Source organism: Colobus angolensis, unplaced genomic scaffold (genome assembly GCF_000951035.1).
Source record: "Colobus angolensis palliatus isolate OR3802 unplaced genomic scaffold, Cang.pa_1.0 Scaffold41, whole genome shotgun sequence".
NCBI classification, from domain to species: domain Eukaryota; kingdom Metazoa; phylum Chordata; class Mammalia; order Primates; family Cercopithecidae; genus Colobus; species Colobus angolensis.
In genome coordinates, this window is record NW_012117488.1 from 6390295 (window position 1) to 6411197 (window position 20903).

At 41.4% G+C, this 20903-nt stretch overlaps 1 protein-coding gene across 1 annotated transcript in view; it reads right to left on the bottom strand.

Moving 5' to 3' along the window:
* Window positions 1–5688: 5688 nt before the first annotated feature.
* WDR63 (WD repeat domain 63) overlaps window positions 5689–20903 on the bottom strand; it is a 74748-nt gene continuing 59533 nt past the window's right edge. Inside the window, exons 18-24 of the mRNA XM_011956112.1 lie at window positions 18975–19038; window positions 14562–14692; window positions 12079–12283; window positions 9975–10066; window positions 8738–8860; window positions 5791–6024; window positions 5689–5740 (exon numbers count right to left, since the gene is read on the bottom strand). Of these exons, the coding sequence (XP_011811502.1) occupies window positions 5881–6024; window positions 8738–8860; window positions 9975–10066; window positions 12079–12283; window positions 14562–14692; window positions 18975–19038 (759 nt within the window). The 3' untranslated portion in view covers window positions 5689–5740; window positions 5791–5880. The remainder of the gene's footprint in view (window positions 5741–5790; window positions 6025–8737; window positions 8861–9974; window positions 10067–12078; window positions 12284–14561; window positions 14693–18974; window positions 19039–20903) is intronic.

Sequence of the window (20903 nt, forward strand, 5' to 3'; positions counted from 1 at the left end):
AACTTCATTATAAATGAACAACTGGTACCAATTCAATTGTTAATTTAGCTTTTTTACTAAGGCTGAAATAAAGTAGACACTTTCTTTTCTTTTTTTTTTTCTTTTTTTTTTTTTTTAGACAGAGTTTTGCTCTCATCGCCTAGGCTGGAATGCAGAGGCACAATCTTGGCTCACTCCAACCTCCGCCTCCCCAGTTCAAGCGATTCTCCTGCCTCAGCTTCCTGAGTAGCTGGGATTACAAGCACCCATCACCAGGCCCAGCTAATTTTCTGTATTTTTAGTAGACACAGAGTTTCACCATGTTGGGCAGCTGGTCTTGAACTCCTGACCTCAGGTGATCCACCTGGCTCGGCTTCCCAAAGTGCTGGGATTATAGCTGTGAGACACCGTTCCTGGCCAAAGCAGACACTTTCTGTATTTTAGATTTTACTTAGCATTATTTTCTAGAGTTTTCTTTTTTTCTCTAAAGGGAATTATTATTCTTAAAAATATGGTTCCTAAGAAGTACTGGAAAATGCATCTCTAGTTAACAGGGAAGAATGTGAAATCTTCTATTTTACGTATTTCTTCCTTTTCCTTTCTAAGAAAAAAAGAATAAAAACATCTCAGAATTTCACATATACGGATGAGTTTGGGAAAGCTTATTTTCTGTCTTTTTAAGTTTGGAGCATTGGCATTGTAGAAAAACACAACCTATATTATCTGTCATACTCATCTATGTTTTTTATGTCATATTTGTTAACAAGAAAGCATTCAAAAGCATTACACAACTTTTAAAAATCCATCGCTTCCCAATAAGCTTCCAAGGCTGGTTTTGCTGGTGTGCAGGGTTCTGCTCTGACAATGCGCGCTGTTTCACATTAGCCTGTGGCCCTCAGAGAGCTCTTCAGCCATGGCAGGAGGAAATTCACCGCACAGGGGATCATCGGCCCTTCACTAACATATTTAATTTCCGTTGTGAGGACCTTGCTCAGTTGCATAGATCTGTCCTGGCAATGGCAACCTAGCAACCCGGTGGAGCGGAACCGACCCTGGGCAGTGCTCCGAGGTAGAAGGGTGCAGGAGACGTTAATTATTTACAGTGCTGGATTAGTGAAGCTGTGAAGAGCACCTAGGCCACCATCCACTGGAGTTAATTGCCTTTTCATCTGAAGTGCACACACACAATGTGCTTATCTGAGGACCTGAAAATATGCTGGTTTAATCACCTGTTTCTTGGCGGATAAAAAGCAACTTGTAAAGCTGAATGATCATTAAATTTAATTTAAATTAATCAAATATTAGAATGATCAATTTTCTGAGTAGCATTATCAGTTCTGCAAAAAAAAGAAAGCTGTTCAAATTTATTTAAAATTTATGTTAAATACTATGTCCAACACTTGGGGTCTCATATTAAAATGATCAAAGGCTAATATTAAACCAGGCATGGACAGTCACTGCTTAAGTTGCATTTGAGTCTGGGAAACATTCCTGTTATTATTAGTAGCAACAAAAAGTTAAAATCAGAGATTACTACATAGAACAAAGAGGAAACACTATAGTTTCTCTGGTGTGTGTGCGTGTGTGTGTGCGCGCGCGCACCTGTGACCAAGCAAGAAAAGGCAACAACATTCATTAAGCCAACTATATTCCAGGTACTTTATAGACATTGTCTTTGTGCGGGGTAGGCTAGGTATTATTATTATCCCCACTTACAGACAAGGCATTTGAGACTTACGGGATAGTGCAGTTTGCCCAAGGTGATGAAGCTAGGATTTGGATTCGGGTCTGCCAGGACCTAAAGACCCCTGTCTTTTCACTACACTGTAGGCCAGACCAAATGACTTAAGGCTGAAGAAGATCAGATTGGCTCACAGTGGGTGGTAGGAGAAAGGGCTGGAGCTGTAGGGATTGGAAGGAGGCACACCGGTTAACTCCATTTTCATTCACACCTGATATTCCTACATCTTCAGTACAGGTGGTTAGCATCCTCACTTGAGCCTCAGCTGTGTTCTTTACTGGGATTCAGCATGCCTGGCCTTGTCTGCCAAATGGAAGGTCTGGGCCAAACAAAAGGACCTTAGCTTAAGGGGTTGAGGAGCCTCGGAGAGAACTCATCCCAGAGAAGGAAGAGACATCACTGTGAGTTTGTCTGTTTCAAAGTCTTAGTGTCAAAGAGAGGTATCATGAATAATTAAACCACACTGAGTGGTCTGAGACGAATCCTATCATCTTCTGTGCTTTCCTCTTTCCTTCCATAGGTACCAGACCTGCATGAGCTCTGAAGGCTCTCCCTTGCTTCTTGCACCTCTGCTTCTGCCTTGGTGTTTGCTTCTTGCTGAACTTGAACTAACCCAGAAGCACTGTCCCAGCACCTTCCCCTATGTTACAGGCCATTAGGCAGCTCTAGCATTTTTGAGAGAACGGAGCCCTGAATGCCTGGTGGTTGTGGCCTTAAACATATGTGACTCCACCTTCATCCCAGGGGCCACTGGACACACTTGGGGGCACTCTGCAGAAGGCTAGGCTACCTGAGAAGGACGTGGGACAACGGCCCATGAAACCTGGGCTGTGGCTGCTTATGTGACTGCATGGTGGACACAGGTGATGAGGACACAGGTGATGAGGTGGACAAAGGAAAACTGAGGTTATAAACACACAATGAAAATACCACACCAGGTCTGGGTGCGGTGGCTCACGCCTGTAATCCCAGCACTTTGGGAAGCCGAGGTAGGTGGATCACTTGAGGTCAGGAGTTCAAGATTTGCCTGGCCAACATGTGAAACCCTGTCTCTACTAAAAATACAAAAATTAGCTGGGCATAGTGGCACATGCCTGTAATACCAGCTACTCAGGAGGTTAAGGCAGGAGAATCACCTGGGAGGTGGAGCTTGCAGTGAGCCGACATCACGCTGTTGCACTCCAGCCTGGGCGACAGAGCGAGACTCCATCTCAAAAAAAAAAAAAAGAAAAGAAAATATCGTGCTGAACTGATAACAACTGCTGTCATAACCATAAGGAGCCCCATGTTTAGTTTCTATAGCAAGAATGTTATAACCATTTTGTATTTGTAAATTAGGCAAAACATATTTACTGCTTGCCATATGCTAGCCACTATACTAAGCTTTTTATTTGCTAACCCTAAGGCAGACACTTATTCAATATCCATTACTCCAGTCCTTTACTCTAACAACACCCTGCTTTTATTTGAGACAACAATGTGTTCAGCCTCTGGTCATGGTTTATGACACTCAGTCATGACCCTCCTGTTCTCTGTAGTCCCAGCTTCTTTTCACGAAGGGAGGGAGACTGGGTTATGGAACACACTTCTAGAAGACTACAGGTGAAACCCCTCATGCCTTTCAGGCCTTTGCTCAAGTGTCATCTTCCCTTACCACCCTGTTTCAAATGATAGGCCCTGGCACATAGAAGGCACTCAATATATTTTTTTAAAGTCAGGTGTGGTGGTGTGTGTCTGTAGTCCTAGCTACTCAGGAGGCTGAGGCAAGAGGATTGCTTAAGCCCAACAGTTTGAGGCTGCAGTGAGCTATGATTGCACCACTGCACTCCAGCCTGTGCAACTGAGTGAGACCCTGTCTCTAAAGACAAACCATTTTTTAGAGTGAACTCATGAAAATAAAATTAGAAAAATCTCTGGAGAAAGTACTGAACAGCAAGCACAGATGCCCAGGGAGAGGAAGATGCCTGGCATGTTTGGTGAACAGGAGGCCAGCATGACTGGGATGGGTGTGATGGAGGGGAGAGGAAGGAGGGATGGGACCAGGTGACAGTGGAGGGCCTGCCTGCACAAGGGTTTGCAGGGCACAGAGAGGCACTGGGATCATACTCTGAGTGATCATACTATGAGGCTGAGGAAGGACTCCGTGCAGAAGGATGACAGCATCTGACAGCATCCATTTAAAATTACCATCTGGTTGTGGCTGAAAGAGACTGAAAATGACAACACAGAAGCAGGGAGAACAAGAGGCTGCTGCAAAATCCACGTTGGTGATGATGCAGCTTGGACCATGGTGGTAGCAGTGAGGGAGAAGTGATCAGGTTTCGCATGCATACTGAACGTGTAGTCAACAGGACTTGCCGACAGATTGGATGTGGATTGTGAAAGAAAGGAGATGAAGGATGACCTTAAGGCTTTTGCCCCAAGCAGCATCATGGCTGGGAGGACTGCTGGAGGAATGGCTTTTGGAGGGAAACATCAAGCACTCAATTTTGGACATGTTTAAGTTTGAGATGCCTATTAAACATCCAAGTGGAGATACAAAAGGTCAAACATACACATCTCTTGATTTTAGAGAGAAGGCCAGGTCACAGAGGTAGTATTTAAAGCCTTGAGAGTAGATGAATGCACCTAGAAAGTGAGTGCAGAAAAAAGAAAGAATAAAAGAAGTTCAAGTGTAAGGATGAGCCCTGGGATACTTCAATCATGATGACAATAATACGTGCCAGGCACAGGCCCCTTATCTTCAGGTGCTCATTTGCCCCTTACGTAAATGCTGCAAGGTAAGTTCTCTCAACCTGACTTGATAGAAGGGGAATCTGTTTCACAGAGCTGGGTCATCTGTTCAAGGGCACACAGGTGGTTAAGAGCTAAAATCTACCCGACAAAGTTTTCTTTCCTCTAGCAATCTAACTTATACACCTTGGTATTATCCTTTATCTTCCCTTCCCCATCCAACCAGCCTTTCATTTCTACCTTCACATTAAGCTTTAGTACAGGGCATCCTAATCCTTTGCCCTGAACAATTCCTCCTGCCTCCATTATAATAGGATTTCTTGCCATGAGACTCTCCCCCGCTCTAGTTCATTCCTTGTTTCCTAAAAATAAAGCTGTTCGGGTCAACTTCCTGTTTAGTCCTTCTATTCATTCCCCATGAATTCTAATCCAGCTCCTTAGCTTGGTAAACAGGAGTCTTCACAGTCTGCTCCAAGCTCTTCTGTGTCAGTTTCACATGCTGTTTTTGCTTTTTGGTGCCTATGCTAGGCTTGACCAGCACAGGCAGAAAAAGGCAACTGCAGTACATGATGTTAGGTGCCTGATGGTGTGCCCTGTGTCTTATTCCACAACGCAAAGGAAAGCTTTCTACTTGTCACCATGAAGTATGATGTTTGGTGTAGTATTGTTTTATACACCCTTCATCAGATTACAGGAATTCTTTCTGTAGATGCTAAGAATGTATTGTTATCATGGATGGATGTCAACTTTTATAAAATGTTTTTCTGCATCAGCTTGGCATCATCATTTATCTCTTTTGATTAATCACTGATTTATTTGCTACTCTTAAATTAACCTTACCTTCCTTGGATAAACCCAACTTGGTCTTTGTGTGTTAACCTCTTTAAAATATAAATATATATAGATATATATATTTTTTTCTGTATTTGATTTGCTAATATTTTGTTTAGCACACGGCCCTACAGTTTGTGCAGTGACCCAGGGGAAGCACTTTTTTTGGAAAGGTGGCCAAAAGCAAGCTGATAAGTAGGAGCAGTTTGATTTCGCCTTCTGCCTGGGATGAGGACCTCTGTGTGGATGGCAAGGATTGGGATGGAGGGGACATCCAAAGTTCTTTATTATTATAGGAAAATAAAAACTTTGTTATTAAAAACATTCATTAAAAAAAGAACACTTTCATATTCAGTACAAAATTCAGTGCATATTTGGTACAAAAACTGAAATAGATCTCATTGTTAAAATTCAAAAATTTTAATAGCAGTGAAATAAGTCTATAAATAAGCCTCTCTCTATATATATATATAGATAGATAGATAGATACACACACACACACACACATATATATATGTTCAGCTTGCCAGTTCACCTGACATAAAAAAAATAAATAGAGCGAAGAAGTCCCCAAAACACCCCTTCAGGAAGCTTTTTTACATCACATCCGAGTATGACCCCTTTTCTGTGACTCTGATTAGGCCAAGGTTGATAAGAACAGTCTTTTCCAGTTCCAGATAACTCTCGTAGTCCATTTTTAATTCAGCCTCCATTTGTTCTTTTGACTTCTGATATATTTTCTAGGGGGGAAAGAAAAACAAGACATCCCTATAAAACACTGATATCTAAAAATACCAAAGGATGAGAAGGGGCTGTTTGTGAATAGTTGACCTGGCTGCTGTTTTCTGGAAAGGATTGGATGGAGGGCAGGAAGGCAGGAGGGCAGGTGGGTGGGAGGCAGTCAGATGTGCTGGGAAAGGAGGGAGTGGAGGGAAACATGGTCCCCAACCACTCTCGCTCTCTCTCAAAAACAAATCCCTTTTTCCAGCCTTCTTCCCTTGTTTCCCTTACGTAGACTGGAGGGTGACTAATAGCCTAGAGGTTGCAGAATTCTTTTGAGATCCCCCTCTTCTGAGTCCCATGTGGAGAGCATAGCTTGTGGATCACACGGCAATGACTACTCTTCCCAGGCTGATCTCCAGCTGAAATTCCAGTTAGGAGAATTCCCATTTCATATGCAGTTAGAGCAGTGATTATTATTATCCTTTGAGGAGGGAGCTGTATCCAGATTATATGTTTACAAAGAGATGGATGCATGATTTTCCTGAAATCTGTGTTGAACTGTACAGCCTCATCCTGGCACCTGCTGAGCACTCATACAGGCCAGCCTTGCTGGATGAACATGCGAACACTTTCTGTGTGCCAGTCATTGGCTAAGTGCTGTAAATATTTTAACTCATTTAATCCCCATTGCAATCTTCTGACATTGTTACTGTTCCTATTTTCCCCTTTATCAGCCGTTGCTTAGACGGAGACATTTCTGACTAACATTAGTTGTTTTTACTTAGTGACTTTTTTCTTGTTCTAAATGTAACAGAGGAACCCTTTCAAATTCATTCACATATCCAAAATCTATTAATAGTTCCAGTGAAAATTTGAGAAGTGGTGGCTTCACTTAAAAGAGGGCACCATATCAAATGGAAATGAAGTAACACGAAGTTGGGAATGTTTTGGAAATTGAAAAGTATAATACAATTTAAGATATTATCATTATAATATGCAGGTGTTTAAAAAGTATTTCACATGCAAATTATTTTTGGATTATCCACAATTCTACTTGCTCCCACTGATGTAGATAATTAGGAGCTGTTGCTATGGTATTTAAACACTCATAATAGTCACGGATAATTGCTGGAGAAGGGGAAGGGTGGCAGATTATCTCCCATAATAGAATCTCAACAAACCAACATTTGTTAAGTGTGCAAAAGAACAAAACTAAGATCAATTTGTTTGTAGCAGTGGAATGGAAAGAAAGGTTAATAAATTGGCATTGTTTTACACTTTGTCTCCAAACATGTTTTTGAAATGATATCCTCTGTTTTTATTGCACTAATTAGTATCTATCAATAAGTGATAATGTTAATCTATTTGCTAATGCAGCACATTATAATATTTCCACATGCTAATGCCTTTTTTCTTTCTTTTTTTTTTTTTTTGAGACAGAGTTTTGCTCTTGTTGCCCAGGATGGAGTGTAATGGCACAATCTCGGCTCACTGCAACCTCGTCTCCCGGGTTCAAGCGACTCTCCTGCCTCAGCCTCCCGAGTAGCTGGGATTACAGGTATGCGCCACCATGCCTGGCTTATTTTGTATTTTTAGTAGAGACAAGGTTTCTCCATGTGGGTCAGGCTGGTCTCAAACTCCTAACCTCAGGTGATCCACCCACCTCGGCCTCCCAAAGTGCTGGGATTACAGGCGTGAGCCACCACGCCCGGTGCCACATGCTAATGCTTTTGAGACTGAGGGCCTCACGTGAGTAATTGTGTTTGAGGATGTAAGTATTTGGCTATACGGAATCTACAGATGGGATCAATGATGAAATGTTGGTAACAAAAAAGCAAAGGAGAGAGAGAGCAAGAGGGAAACAGAAATTGAGACTGAGGTGATCTCAAGTGAGAAAGAGAGAAAAGCCTAATTCACAGAGTGTTTAAAAGCCCAAAATTCCAGTGGGCAAGGGAAGACCAGCAGAGTCACAGATTTCCTATCAAACAGGGAGAAGCTGAGAAAGAGGGGCATGGGGTGCTTTAGAGCTTAAGTTCTTTCTCAACAGAGTTTAGGATGGATGTGCCCTGTACCTACCGATCTCCTCTATTTCAAGTTTCATAGCTTCAGCATATTATATACAGTAAAATTCACCTCTCTCTCCACCCCCTCATATCTATCTATCTATCTATCTATCTATCTATCATCTATCTATCTAATCTATTATTATAATAGCTCTATTTACTGAAAGTCTATTTGTCACATTCTTTAACTGACAGCCTTACAGTAATCTTAGTTATGAGTATTCCCATTTTCAAGATAAGAGACCTGAAGCTCAGCAAAGGTGACAGCCTTGCTCTAAATCTCACAGCTAGTAAGTGGCAGAGTTGGGATTTGAGCCCACGTGTCTTGATTCCATATTCAAATCTTTTTGCACCACCTTCTTTAATGCATTATTCACCAGATATTAAAATTCTATAATGAAAGCATTCAAATTTTGAATTAATGTACCTGTACTAAAGGACTTTGAAATTATAGAAAATTTCAGAAACTTAAATTGGACAGAATCTCACTAGTTGTCTAACTGGCAGTGAGCTAAGAAATCGAAGAAATGCCCTCTTGACTCTCATGAGAACAAGAGAAGAATGTGAAAAAGTATAACTTTTCTACAGAAACTGTGGATTAAGCCAAACAAATATATTTCCACTGGTGTTCGAGGAAAACATCTTTCATTTCTGAAATTTAACTTACAACTTTTTTCTTCGCCATTTCTTGTTCCATTTCTTTCTTTTCTTGCTCACGAATTTTTTTGCGCTGTTCTACGTATTCCAGATGCTTGACTTCTCTTTCAAAGTAGTGGTTAATACTTGTCATCTGTTAGAAACAGATGCCTGTGAGAGAGTGACATGCAGGAAGCCCCCATGACCTTTACAAGACAACCTACCTAATTTACCTCCCTAATCTACTTGATCTAATGATCATCTCCCTAATCATTATGTAGATATCTATTTTGTGATACTTTAAATCTCTTAGGTGAATATAATTTGGAAATTGTACTCACAGGCCTACTACCTGAGGAGCTGGCACAATTCAGGGGCTACTGTGCTAATGTTTAGGGCTCTGTGACTTGGAAGTTTCCAAAGTAGGGCTGGAAGGAGAGAGCCGCAATTCAGGGGTTGCTTTCCCCCCCATTTCTTCCTTCTTCCTTCTAAATCTGAGGGAAGTTTCATATCATCAATCAAACTTAGAAAACCCAGATGAGGATGTCAATGTAAATCCTAGAGGGACTGGAAGCAGAGCTGAGCTCCTGGTCCCTGGAGGGCTTCACGTGTTGGCATAGAACAGAAGCAGGAAAGTCAGCAGAGACCTTGGGGAAGGCAACCAGGGGAGAGACAGCCTTTTGCCTGCCGGTAACTAGGCCGATGTCTGGACTTGCAGCAGGCTGAAATCTGTATGTTTAATGTTCATTGTATATACATTTATATATTTCTATTCATTGCTCTTTTTAAAGCCTCATTGTTAACATTGTTGGAAACACTTGGGTGGTGGGTACAGGGTAGGGGGCGTACAACACTGCCAGTTCAGCTGTGCTGCCTGCTATATTCCAAGTTGGGTTGGGAACCGGTGGGGATGGGTGATGGAGAGATGCATGAACATGTCAACTGGGCCCTCAGGGAAGGGTATCACTGAAATCAGCATCCCACACTTCGGTTACAATAGGAAAAATGACATTTTCTGATTATGAATCCCCAAGTCGTTATTCTCTCAGAGTCTGGACTTCATTTACTTGGTTTCCTTCCGATGTCATGTTTGGGGCTTTTTTTAAAACTTCAAACTATTAACTCATACAACAGAAATACATCCTCTTATTTACTGTATGAGTCTTTTGTTCCCTTACAGAGGAAAAATGCTGTCATTTCTAACATTTTTTAAAAGACACATCTCAGCAATATCTGGTCACATTAATTCTCAAAGTCATGTTACTAACCTCATTGGTGGAAGGGCGACTTAATGTCCAAGGAATTTCTAATATATGCAGTGTTCCATAATAATCAGCTATGGCTATAAATTGCTGTTTAGCTGAAAGATTTAAAATAAATGGGAGGAAAAAATCAGCAAACAGAAAACCATCTTAAGCAGTTAAACATGAAATATGTTTTTGTTTTGTGTTCTCCCAAAAGACTGACTGTGATTCCAATGATCTTGGCATTTTCATCAGATGTTCATGGCTGGACCATGTAAACATGTACAAGTCATTTTTTCCAGCTGATGAAATGAAAGCTAAGACTGAGCCTTTGTTGGCCCCCCTGCTGCCTCAAAACTTGTATTTCTGGTGACTGTATAAGGAATATGGCTCCTGGCTGAAGTTGACTATCTCTGTGACTGGCCCCACTGGGTATACTTGAGAAGAAAGCAAGGAGTACACATGGAAAGATTTTCAAAGAAAAGTCATGAAGTTCATTTTCACTGAACACAGAAAGAGCTAAAGGGTATCATTATCCAGAAGAATTTCAAAGATGTAGCCAGAACCACAGGTCTTATTGCAAAAACAAGTAGCTTCCTTTGAACATTTAAAATGGGTATAATATGCAAAGTGTTTGAGATTTTTAGTCTTCTTCTTCTCCTTCTCCTTCTTCTTTCTTCTTCTTCTTCTTCTTCTTTTTTTTTTTTTTTTTTTTTGAGACAGGGTGTCCCCCTGTGGCCCAGGCTAGAGTACAGTGGTATGATCATGGCTCACTGCAGCCTCAACCTCCTAGGCTTAATCAATCATCCCCCCTCAGCTTCCTGGGTAGCTGGGACTACAGGCGCATAGCACCATGCCCGGCTAATTTTTGTTTTGTATTTTTTGTAGAGACAGGGTCTTGCCATGTTGCTCAGGCTGGCCTTGAACTCCTGGACTCAAGTGATCTTCCCGCCTCACTCAGCCTCCCAAAGTGCTGGGATTAGAGGTGTGAGCCACCATGCCCGGCCTGAGAATTTTAATTTTCTATCTCACTGTGTGTGCGTCCTTTTCCTTTTCAGTAGGTCTGCTTCAAATTGCAAAATCCTGGATTCATAATGTGTACAAAGCAATGTTTTATACCAAAGTGGGGAAAGATACTTGGGTGGTACATATGGCTAAGCAGTAGTCTGAATGTGACACTCAAGATGCTGAAGACTGAGTTTCCAAATCTAACGTTTCTGAGAAATGGATAGAAAGAGAATTTCATGCTGTGTATCTTTGGAAACAATGGAAAACTTCGTCTTTTAAAAAAGGCAGGTGGGTTACAGTGATTCCCCTATAATCCCAGAATTTTGGGAGGCTGAGGCAGGAGGATTCATCACACCACTGCACTTCAGCCCAGGCAATACAGCAAGATGTCACTGCAAAAAATTAAAATAAAATAAAAAGAGGCAAACATACTGGATTTACATAGAAATTACTACTTGGGCAAAACAGGAAAAAAAATGGAGACAAAAGACATACATCACATTTCCATAGACACATCCTTGAATTTATGCTTGCTTTGTTATATAGTACTTTTTCCTCATAGTTGGTTCAAAGGTTAAAGCTTAATACATACATATATAACCCCAGATAATAATTTTATCTTATGAAGAGAATTGCTTGATATTAGCCAGGGGAGAACCACAAAAGCGATATAATATTAAAAATATGATTTGTAATGAAAATTAAAGAAACAAAATTTATTCCATTTGGGAAAAAAAACAACAAAAGATCACAAAGATCTAGGGCTCACCCTGTCTGACCTGGAGAAGAGGAGAAGGATGTTTCCCATTGTGGGGTTCAAAACCAGCCTCTTCCTGACACATGTCTCAGAAATCATTCTTGATGAGGCAACAGTGAGAAGAGCTCAGGTTGTGTCCAAGGTTTGAGAGCAAGAGAGAAGGAAAAGGAAGAGGAAAGATGGGAAGGAAAGGGAAGAGAGAAGAATGAAAAGGAAAGGAAGAGAAGGGAAGGGATAAGAAGGGATGAGCAAGAAGAAAAACAAAAAACTAAGAAATAAACATTGGAGGCTTTTCAGATGAATGTCAAGATGTTCCCAAGTTACCCAAAAATGACTTAGTTTATTTAGTTAGAATTAACATACGAGAAAAGATCCAGGGTTTGATGCAGGTGATCATAGTTATGCAAATGTTTTGAGACTGGGCCGGTTCATGGGTTTTCTCCAGAAGGTCCCAGATATCAATATATCCATCTTCTCGGCCGATATAGAAAACTCCGGGCCGAGTCAGGGACCAGTGGCCTGAGGTGTACCTTTTTGGTGCACAGCATGACTGAAGGAGGGGTCCAGTCTTTAAACAAATTTTTAAAAAGACAAAGAAGATTTTGTTATTATCTGAGGGAAATTCACTATGATGTTCGTTAAGTACAACTCAAGCTAGCTATGATCATATAACAGCAAAATTATGCCCACAGGAAGTCTTACTACTCTTTGTTGTAGGGTTTTTATAGAACACCAGCTTTTCTTCCCTGTTTGCATAAGCCATTTTTAGTTGCTTTTCAGAAAAGTTTAAACATTCCAATTAAGTTGTTGAAGTTTCTAATAGTCTCGCTTCTAAACCCACTACTGCTTCTAACCTTACAACTATTTCTGTGGAAATTGGTGGACATTAGACAAGTAAAGATTATAAGGACATTCTGCTTATGCCTTTATTTTGCTATCAGATATCTGCTTCCCATGGAAACAGCTCAGTAAACAGTAGAGAGTAAAACAAATAAAAAGTCTGCCAGTTCCAGCTGTGTACTGCATGTTGAAAATCGACAGCAGAATTGGCAAATTCTCATATAAAGTGACTTCAGATGGAAGCAGTTGATAGCCTATAAATACACTAGGAAGAGATTTTAGACCATCTAAGCATCATGCAATCATCCTCTCTTTTTCTACCGTGGGGTAATCTGTCTTCTTTGGGAGGTTTTCAAAAGTAAGAACAGAATGTGCTTTCTACCCACTTCAGGCTTCATCTACTGACGAGGGGTGCTCCTTTGCCTACTTATATCTGCAGGGACTAAACTAAATCATGGAGCTGTCTCCCACCCTCCAATATATGCATAAGAGACTTTCCTGTGAAGAAACAATGTCACAGATTCATGGACTCTGTGGAGGTGACATTTCAAACTTGTTCTCCTTGTCTACTTCTCCCAGCACCTTGAGTTTCTATAACCAAATTCCTGACCTGGCATAGTCTTTGGACAATCATGCCTGAATTTCCTTTTTCTTTTTTTTTAACTACAAAACTTACTAATTGTAAAAAAAAAAAAAAAAAAAACAAACATACAGAAGTACATTGGCATAAAGCAGAAGTTCTTCCATTGATGGCCATTTAAGTAGTTTCTAAATCCTTTTCAATGATAAATATACAGTTTTTGAGTACTTTTATATGTTAGAGTTTCAGAACTAGAACTGTTAGGTTAAATATATATACATTTATATACATATATGTATACCAACTTTGAAACATATATATGTGTGTATATATATCCACATTATATGCCTATATACATACACACATATATTTCAAAGTTGGTATACATATATGCATATATACATATATATTATATGCATATAATGAAATTATATGCATGTAAACATATATATATAGTTTCAGGCTTTGATAATCTCAAATGGCTCACCAAAGAGACATGTCAACTTACAATCCCACCAAAAGTACTGACTTCCCCACACCCTTGCTTCACCGGATTTTATCAATCATTCTAGGTTTTGGCAGTTTAGCTCCTATCTGCCTAGATCCAGCCCCTCTCCTAATCCTGACCACACTCTTGCTGCCTTCCTTTAACCACTGTTTGTCCCTGGACAGGCGAGGCTCTGCATGCTGACATACCCTCAGCTTACTTACTCCCACTTTCTGAACCTGCTAACATATTCCTGGTGCAGAGGGAAAGATGACAAACCCAGTGTCTCTCCTTGCACTTCAATCAGAATTAGGCATCACATCTTGTATTTTCAAGGGAGGAAAAAATGCAAGTCAAGTCCAGGTGCGATGGCTCACACCTGTAATCCCAGCACTTTGGGAGGCCAAGGCAGGTGAATCACTTGAGCCCAGAAGTTTGAGACCAGCTTGGGCAACATGGTGAAATCCCTGTTTCTACAAAAAACGCAAAAAAATAGCCGGGCTTGGTGGTGTGCACCTGTGGTCTCAGCTACTCAGGAGGCTAAGATGGGAGAATCAACTGAGCCTGGGAAGTCGACGCTGCAGTGAACAGAGATCACGCCACTGCATTCCAGCTGGGGCCACAAGGTGAGACCCTGGCCCCCACCCCCCAAAAATGCCAGAGAAGTCAACTGCCCACAGTAGATATTCCAAGACTGTTAAGTTTCAGAGAACAAGGAACTTATAAACTGTTTTCTCCCCTCAGGAAGGGAAAAACAAATGAATGTGTTTTCAAAAGGATTACAGTGGTTCTGCTGACAAGCTGGTGTCCCTGCCATCTGTTCTAATTTCTCTAAAAAGTGTCCCAAAGGCACCATTATGTCAGAACATAACAGTTGCTCTTGTCTTTCTCAATAACAAAGGATCACACACCCACACCTCCATTTTGCAGGCAACTTACCATAACACTTTCTTTCCATATGGCCACGTTCCAACCCCCAACTGTGAGAATAATGTCGTCGTAGAAAGGTGATCTCTGAATAGTGTGGACAATTCCGTCATGAATGGTGTGGAGGCTCACTGGCTTCTTTGCTGTTGGAGTGAAAGAAGTCCATCTCATCTTTAATAACACTATTTGCATTCCTGCAGTGAAGAATGGACAGACCTCCAATGGACAGACAGGCCCCTATGAATGGGGTCCGGGAGTGGAGAACCAGAGACCAGGTGGGATGAATAGATCTGTCAGGGGATGGCTCCTTCTGTTATTATGGAATGTCCAGGGAACATCCCATCAAGGCCAGTTTTCAAGCTCAAATGAATACTTTGTGTTATTCACTTACTCATTCATTAATTCACTCAATTAGTCAATAAATATTTATAGATTGCCTATATGTAATAGCAGGTACTGTAGCTGGCTGGGTAGACAACAGTTAGTAAATAAATGTGATTTTGCCCCCAAGGAGCTTGCAGTCCAGTGGGAAAGATAGAATTTCAATACACACATCTGAAAGTATACAATGTAAAAATTGTGAAAAGTGTTGTGAAGGAAAAAATATTACAAGTAAGAATAACAAGGGGATTTGTAATTTAGACTGAAGGGTCAGAAAAGGCTTCTGTGAAGATGCGTCATGTAGGCCTGAATAGCAGTTGAACATGGGAAGATTTTGGTGTGAAGGAACATTCCAGACAGTGGAAACAACACACACCAAAGTCCTGAGGAGAGAAGTGTTTAGTGCTTTTATACACTTGAGGAAGGCACCCCGACTGCACTCTGGTCATCTTAGAGTGAGACATGAAACAAACGGGGACTAGGAGGGTCCAGGCCATGCTGGGCCTTGTAAGAAAGGAGCTCAGATTACATTCTAAGTGTTGTAATGAGTCCTTTAGGTCTCCAAGTGAGAGAATTTGACTGACATTTCTGAAAGAGTCTCTGCTGTTGTGGGGAGAATGGATTAGAGGCAGGTAAAAGCGGAGGAGGCTGCAGTGGCAGTTCTGTTGAGAGAGGATGGTGGCGTGGACTAAGATGCAAGGGAAAAGAAGGGATAATCAAGAAATACTTGTGAGCTAGAATTGACAGGACTTGGAGACAGCATGAATAGGAAGACAGAGATGAAATGCTGAGAATGACAGCCACGTTTCTGACAAGAGCCACAGCCCTTCCATTTGTTGCAAGTGGGAAGCCTTACAGGTTCAAACGTTAAGATCAAGAGTTCACTTTAGCTTCTGCCCCAGGTCCCAGGGTCTTCCTGCTTCTCTGGTCTCTTTACTCAGATAACAGGAGGATTCTGCTTGGGTTTCCTCTCCCTGAGAGTTGGCTGCAGAACTGAATCCTCCTAATTTCTTGTTACCCACAACCCTATGCCCCAGGCATGACCATAAAAACATATGGCTGTCAAGGCCACACCACAATGTCCAGCCACTTTATACTAATGTTTTCTGAATGTTATCATATTAATTGCTATGTGAGAGATGGGGTTTTTCCTGCAGAACACTCATGGCACATTAACCAGAAAAAGATGTACTAAATCTTGTAAGAAGCTTATAAAGTAGGGTTTCAAACAGGTATTTTTCCACTCAAGTTCACAGTAGCATTATTCGCAATAGCCAAAATGTGGAAGGAATCCAAGTGTCCCTTGAGGGATGAATGGATAAACAAAATGTGGTATATGCATACGATGGAATAGTATTCAACCTTGAAAGAGAAGGAAATTCTGATCCATTCTACAACATGGATAAAGCTTGAGGACATTATGCTAAATGAAATAAGCCAGTCACAAGAAGACAAACACTACATGATTCTAGGGTAGTCAAATTCATAGAAACAGAAAGTAGAATGGTGTTTGCCAAGGGCTGGGGGACCAGGGACAAATGAGGAGTTATTATTTAATAGGTATGGAGTTTCCATTTTGCAAGAAGAAAAGAATTCTGGAGATTGAGTGCATAGCAACGTGAAAGTACTTAACACCACTGAACCATACTTTTGAAATTGGTTGAGATGGTAAGTTTTATGCTTATGTGTATTTTACCACAGTTAAAACATTTTTTAAGTAAAAATAAATAAAAATTGTAGCTTTTCTGGATTAAAAAAAAAAAAGGCTAATTTTCTTCCAACCAAACCCCTTGCTTGAAGAGAGCACAGAAGACATACTTCTGAGGCCATCTTGAAGTGATCTAGAAGATTCCTGGTAAGGCTCAAGACCCTTGGAAACCAGCAGCTTTCTTCTTGCTGCTGATTCTGTTTCTCAGAGCCTGGGTTTGCCCTCTGCGTTAGCGAGGCTTCCTTAGACACCACCTCACTCCAGGGAGCAGAGCCCTCTAAGAACTGAAATAATTACCAATGATAGCGATGTTGACAATCGTTAATGTCTGCACTTTAAAATAACGTTAGATGCTCTCAGCCCATAAAAACTTTTTCTTTCTTTTGTCCTTTGAAAGACCTTAGTGTCATTCAGCAATGAATGGAGCTGTCCTTAAATTATTAAATGGACTGCCAGAGCCTCCAGGCCAGGTTATTATTAAAAAATGAAAAAGCCATTTCTCAAAGCCATTATCTAATGCTGAAGGCAACATAGAGCAAACTAGCTGTGTTCAAATTTTGGTGATGCCACCTACGGTAGCTGCCCACAGGGCTGCTATGAGGACTGCACGAGTTATCCATAGAAAGTGCCTAGCACATGACATGTGCCGATTTGTGAGAACAGTATATGACATGATTATGTCAACTGCCATCATTCAGCCTGCATTTATCTTGGCTTGTCACTTAGAACATTTGGAAAGTTTGTTTGGGCTTCCTTATCACACACATCTCAGTTAAGGTAATCTGTCTCTTAGACAGATTCTTAAAAACCTGTTTGTCATGGGCCCCCTCCAAAGCAGTTTAGAAGTTGGCTGTAGGATGAAGTGGCGCCCCAAGAAAATCTCTGAGACCAGGAGGAATCAGTGTCCCCTGTGCACAACCAAGTCATGGCATCAGGTCCTCAGCTTATGTCCCAGGGGCATGGTAAGGACTGCTGTCATGTTCTATAATGCCTAGCTTGCAGTATGTGTACAATGAACACTCATTAATTGTTGAATAAATAGATATATGAGTAAGCATAAAAGAAGTTGAATGTAATTCATGATATCCAATATCTAATTTTGAGTTCAGCTTTAAATCATGAAATTGGGATTGAATGGAAAGTGGGAAATCAGTCTCTGTTGTGTGTGCACTCGGCTCTCCCCTAGGATCCATCTAATTCTATCTCAATGCCCCACTGTTGTCAACAACATACATTTGAGGTTCCAGTCAGGGAAGAAAGTGGGAGTATTTTGGCTGCAAGTTTAAATGGCTACCCTGGAGGCACGGCTGATAGTCTTCTCAGATCTTATGACAGACTGATTTCTGGAACCACACTCAGTAGGAGTGAGGCCAGGAGGTTACAGGTGAAGACCTGAGCTCCAATAACTGTTCCCTATAGGCTGTGGCTCTGACCTCTGGCCTCTGTCAGTCACTCACACTTCCACTCGCATGACTGACCAGATACCCTTCTGTGAAGAATCCAGCTGCTCTACCACATTGCTGCCTCACAGTGTTCTGAAGCCTTCTTGCCAGGTTTTGTCTGCCTAGCAGTTCCAGGAGCTACCTCTTCCTTTGCTTATGGTTATCCCAAACTGTGAAAATGCATTAAAATATATTTTCATGCTATGACAAAATTCAAAGCTTTAAAATGAGTAGTTATAACTGTAGTGAACCCCAAGGCTCTGAGCCTGCTAGAGATAGGGAGCTTTGCTTATTGGGGTGCCTGTATTCCTGACTGCAATTCCTTCTCACACGTGGATGTGACCCACATGCTTCTGCTCAGCTTTCCAGAGGCCCAGGTCCTGGGAGCAGCAGACATAAAGACACAACCTGTCCTAGCCCCAAAGGAGGGTCCTGCAGTCCCTTTTCCTGTACTCTGCTGGGGTCTTCTAGATTATCATACATTTCGCTTGTAATCTAACTGACTCAGATTTTCCACATAGATGAACTATCAAGTTATTAAATTATTGAAACAGCATTTTATTTTTAAATTAAATCACTCAAGTTTCTCAGTCATTTAAGCAACATATAGGTCAGTGCTCCTCAAATTTTGGCGTGAAAACAAACACCCTGGAAAATGTTATTAAAATCCAGATTCCGATTCAGTAGGCCTGGGGTAGGATCTAAGATTTGTATGTGTGTTTTCAGCAAGTTCCCAGGTGATGACTATGGGGCTTATTCAAGGCCTTCACCTTATTAGTCAGTACCTTAGGAGCCCTCTCTCCCATTAGCACTGACTCTACTGCACAAGATTCCTTTCGGTAGTTTAAATTAAAAGGAACATCTTATTAATAACAGGGCAATCACAAAACTTACGCATAAGTCGGCCAGTTTCAGGGTCTTTTTCCATTTTCCAATCTGTGTATATCACTTCGCCTTCCTAAAAATATTACAGGTTCCTGATGAGTACAATGACAACGTAAGAGACAAAAGACCTCACACTCATGTGCTAAGATTGACTGTTAACCAAAACAACTGCAAAACAACAAGTCAATTTAATCAAGTAATTTGATCCAGTGGGGGAAAGGAAAGCCTCAAAATAAGTACTCAATTTTATATTGAAGAAACAATGAGTCTGTTGTGTTTTTATCCACATATAATGATGTGGAGAACATGATAGTTCTGCAGATACTCCATCTGGGACAAGAGTCCCAACCACCGGGCATCCAGAGTTTTTGTTGTTGATCTATAAAGGGAGGGATCAGCCCATGTTATTCAGTGATTACTTTTCAGCCCATTAGAAAGTCAATTGTTAATAAATATTTGTGGAATAAGCGAGAAAGTGGGACTATGAATGCATACATGGTAGTAATTACTACTTTTCAGATTGAGAACAGGAAACACAAAGTTCAATCTAAATAAACTAGCAAGTGATATGTATTCTTGTTCTGCCTCATGGCTGTTTTAAGGAGAGGGGAAGGCAAATGGACCTGATGTTAAGACGAGGAAGAAACAGTCATGCAAGGGGGGAAGACAGAGAGAGCCGATTAATTACAGAGGTGGGAGAAGTTTATAGAAAATAATTAGTCCCTCGCTGTCATCGGATGGATGAGGAAACTGAGACTTGGAGAGGTTAAATGACTTGCTCTAGGTCACCCCATGCAGTCTCCTAATTCCATTGTTTCTTCACTGGATGAGAAGAGAAACACACAGGAGTTTGTATAAAATGGGGGATGGATTGGGATCTGTAGCAAGGAAGGGGAGATGATAGCACATTTGATTTATGCAAAGGGAAGGACAAACTCACTGGGGACAAGGTCACTCATTCACCCGTCTGAGCTTTTATTCATGTATGCTAATTCATTTCACAAACAAGAACTTTATTTGGTGTTGGAAATTCCAAATCCGAGGACAAGCCCTCTCTCCACTAACGGTCCTCGCAGTTTAAGGAAGCAGACAGATGGGTACATGTTTTGCTAATCCATGGCCATGTTGCACACCACCCTCAGGGATACCACTTCTTGAGCACTCAGTGCTTGCCAGCGTTCTTAGGAGCTTTATGGATGTGACCCTCAGCCCTCACCAAAATCCTGTAAGAGAGTTATTAATATCTCCTGGGTCTCATAGCCAGTACATGAAACAATGAGATTGAACCAAGTCAACAAGGACTAGCTGGAATCAGTTTAATAAATATGTGTTGAAGTCACCTAGCTGGAAACCTTTACATTCTTCTCTAGACACTTCTATAATTTTGTTACCCAACTCCACTTCCCCGACCCCTGTGTTGACATTCTTGGCCCCACTGCTCAGGCCCTTTTCATTTCTGGGCTGGCCCACCTGAAATCACCGCCTGCCTGGCTTCTCTCCCTCCAGGGTTCCACTCCCTTCCCTCGCCCCATGCCAGCCAGTCTCAAGACCCCAGAGAGGCTTCCCTGAAGATCTCTATCCAAAGTAGATGGATCAGCTGCATCACAAGTTGGTAGAACCTTCCACTGGAATGCCAACCCCAGAAGGCCAGGGAATTTTGTCTGTCTGTTCACTGCTATATACCCAGGGTCAAATTTGTTCACTGCTATATCCTCCGGGTCAAAAACAATGCCTGGCATATATTAAATGCATAGTGAGTATCTGTCGAGTGATGAGTAAAGAAATTCCAAGTAGGGCAAGGCCTCCAAAGGCAGGCAAGAGTTTGTATTAGGAGAATGAGAAAAAAAGGCCGGGCACTGTGGCTCGCCCCTGTAATCCCAGCACTTTGGGAGGCCAAGGCAAGCGGATCATCTGAGGTCAGGAGTTCAAGACCAGCCT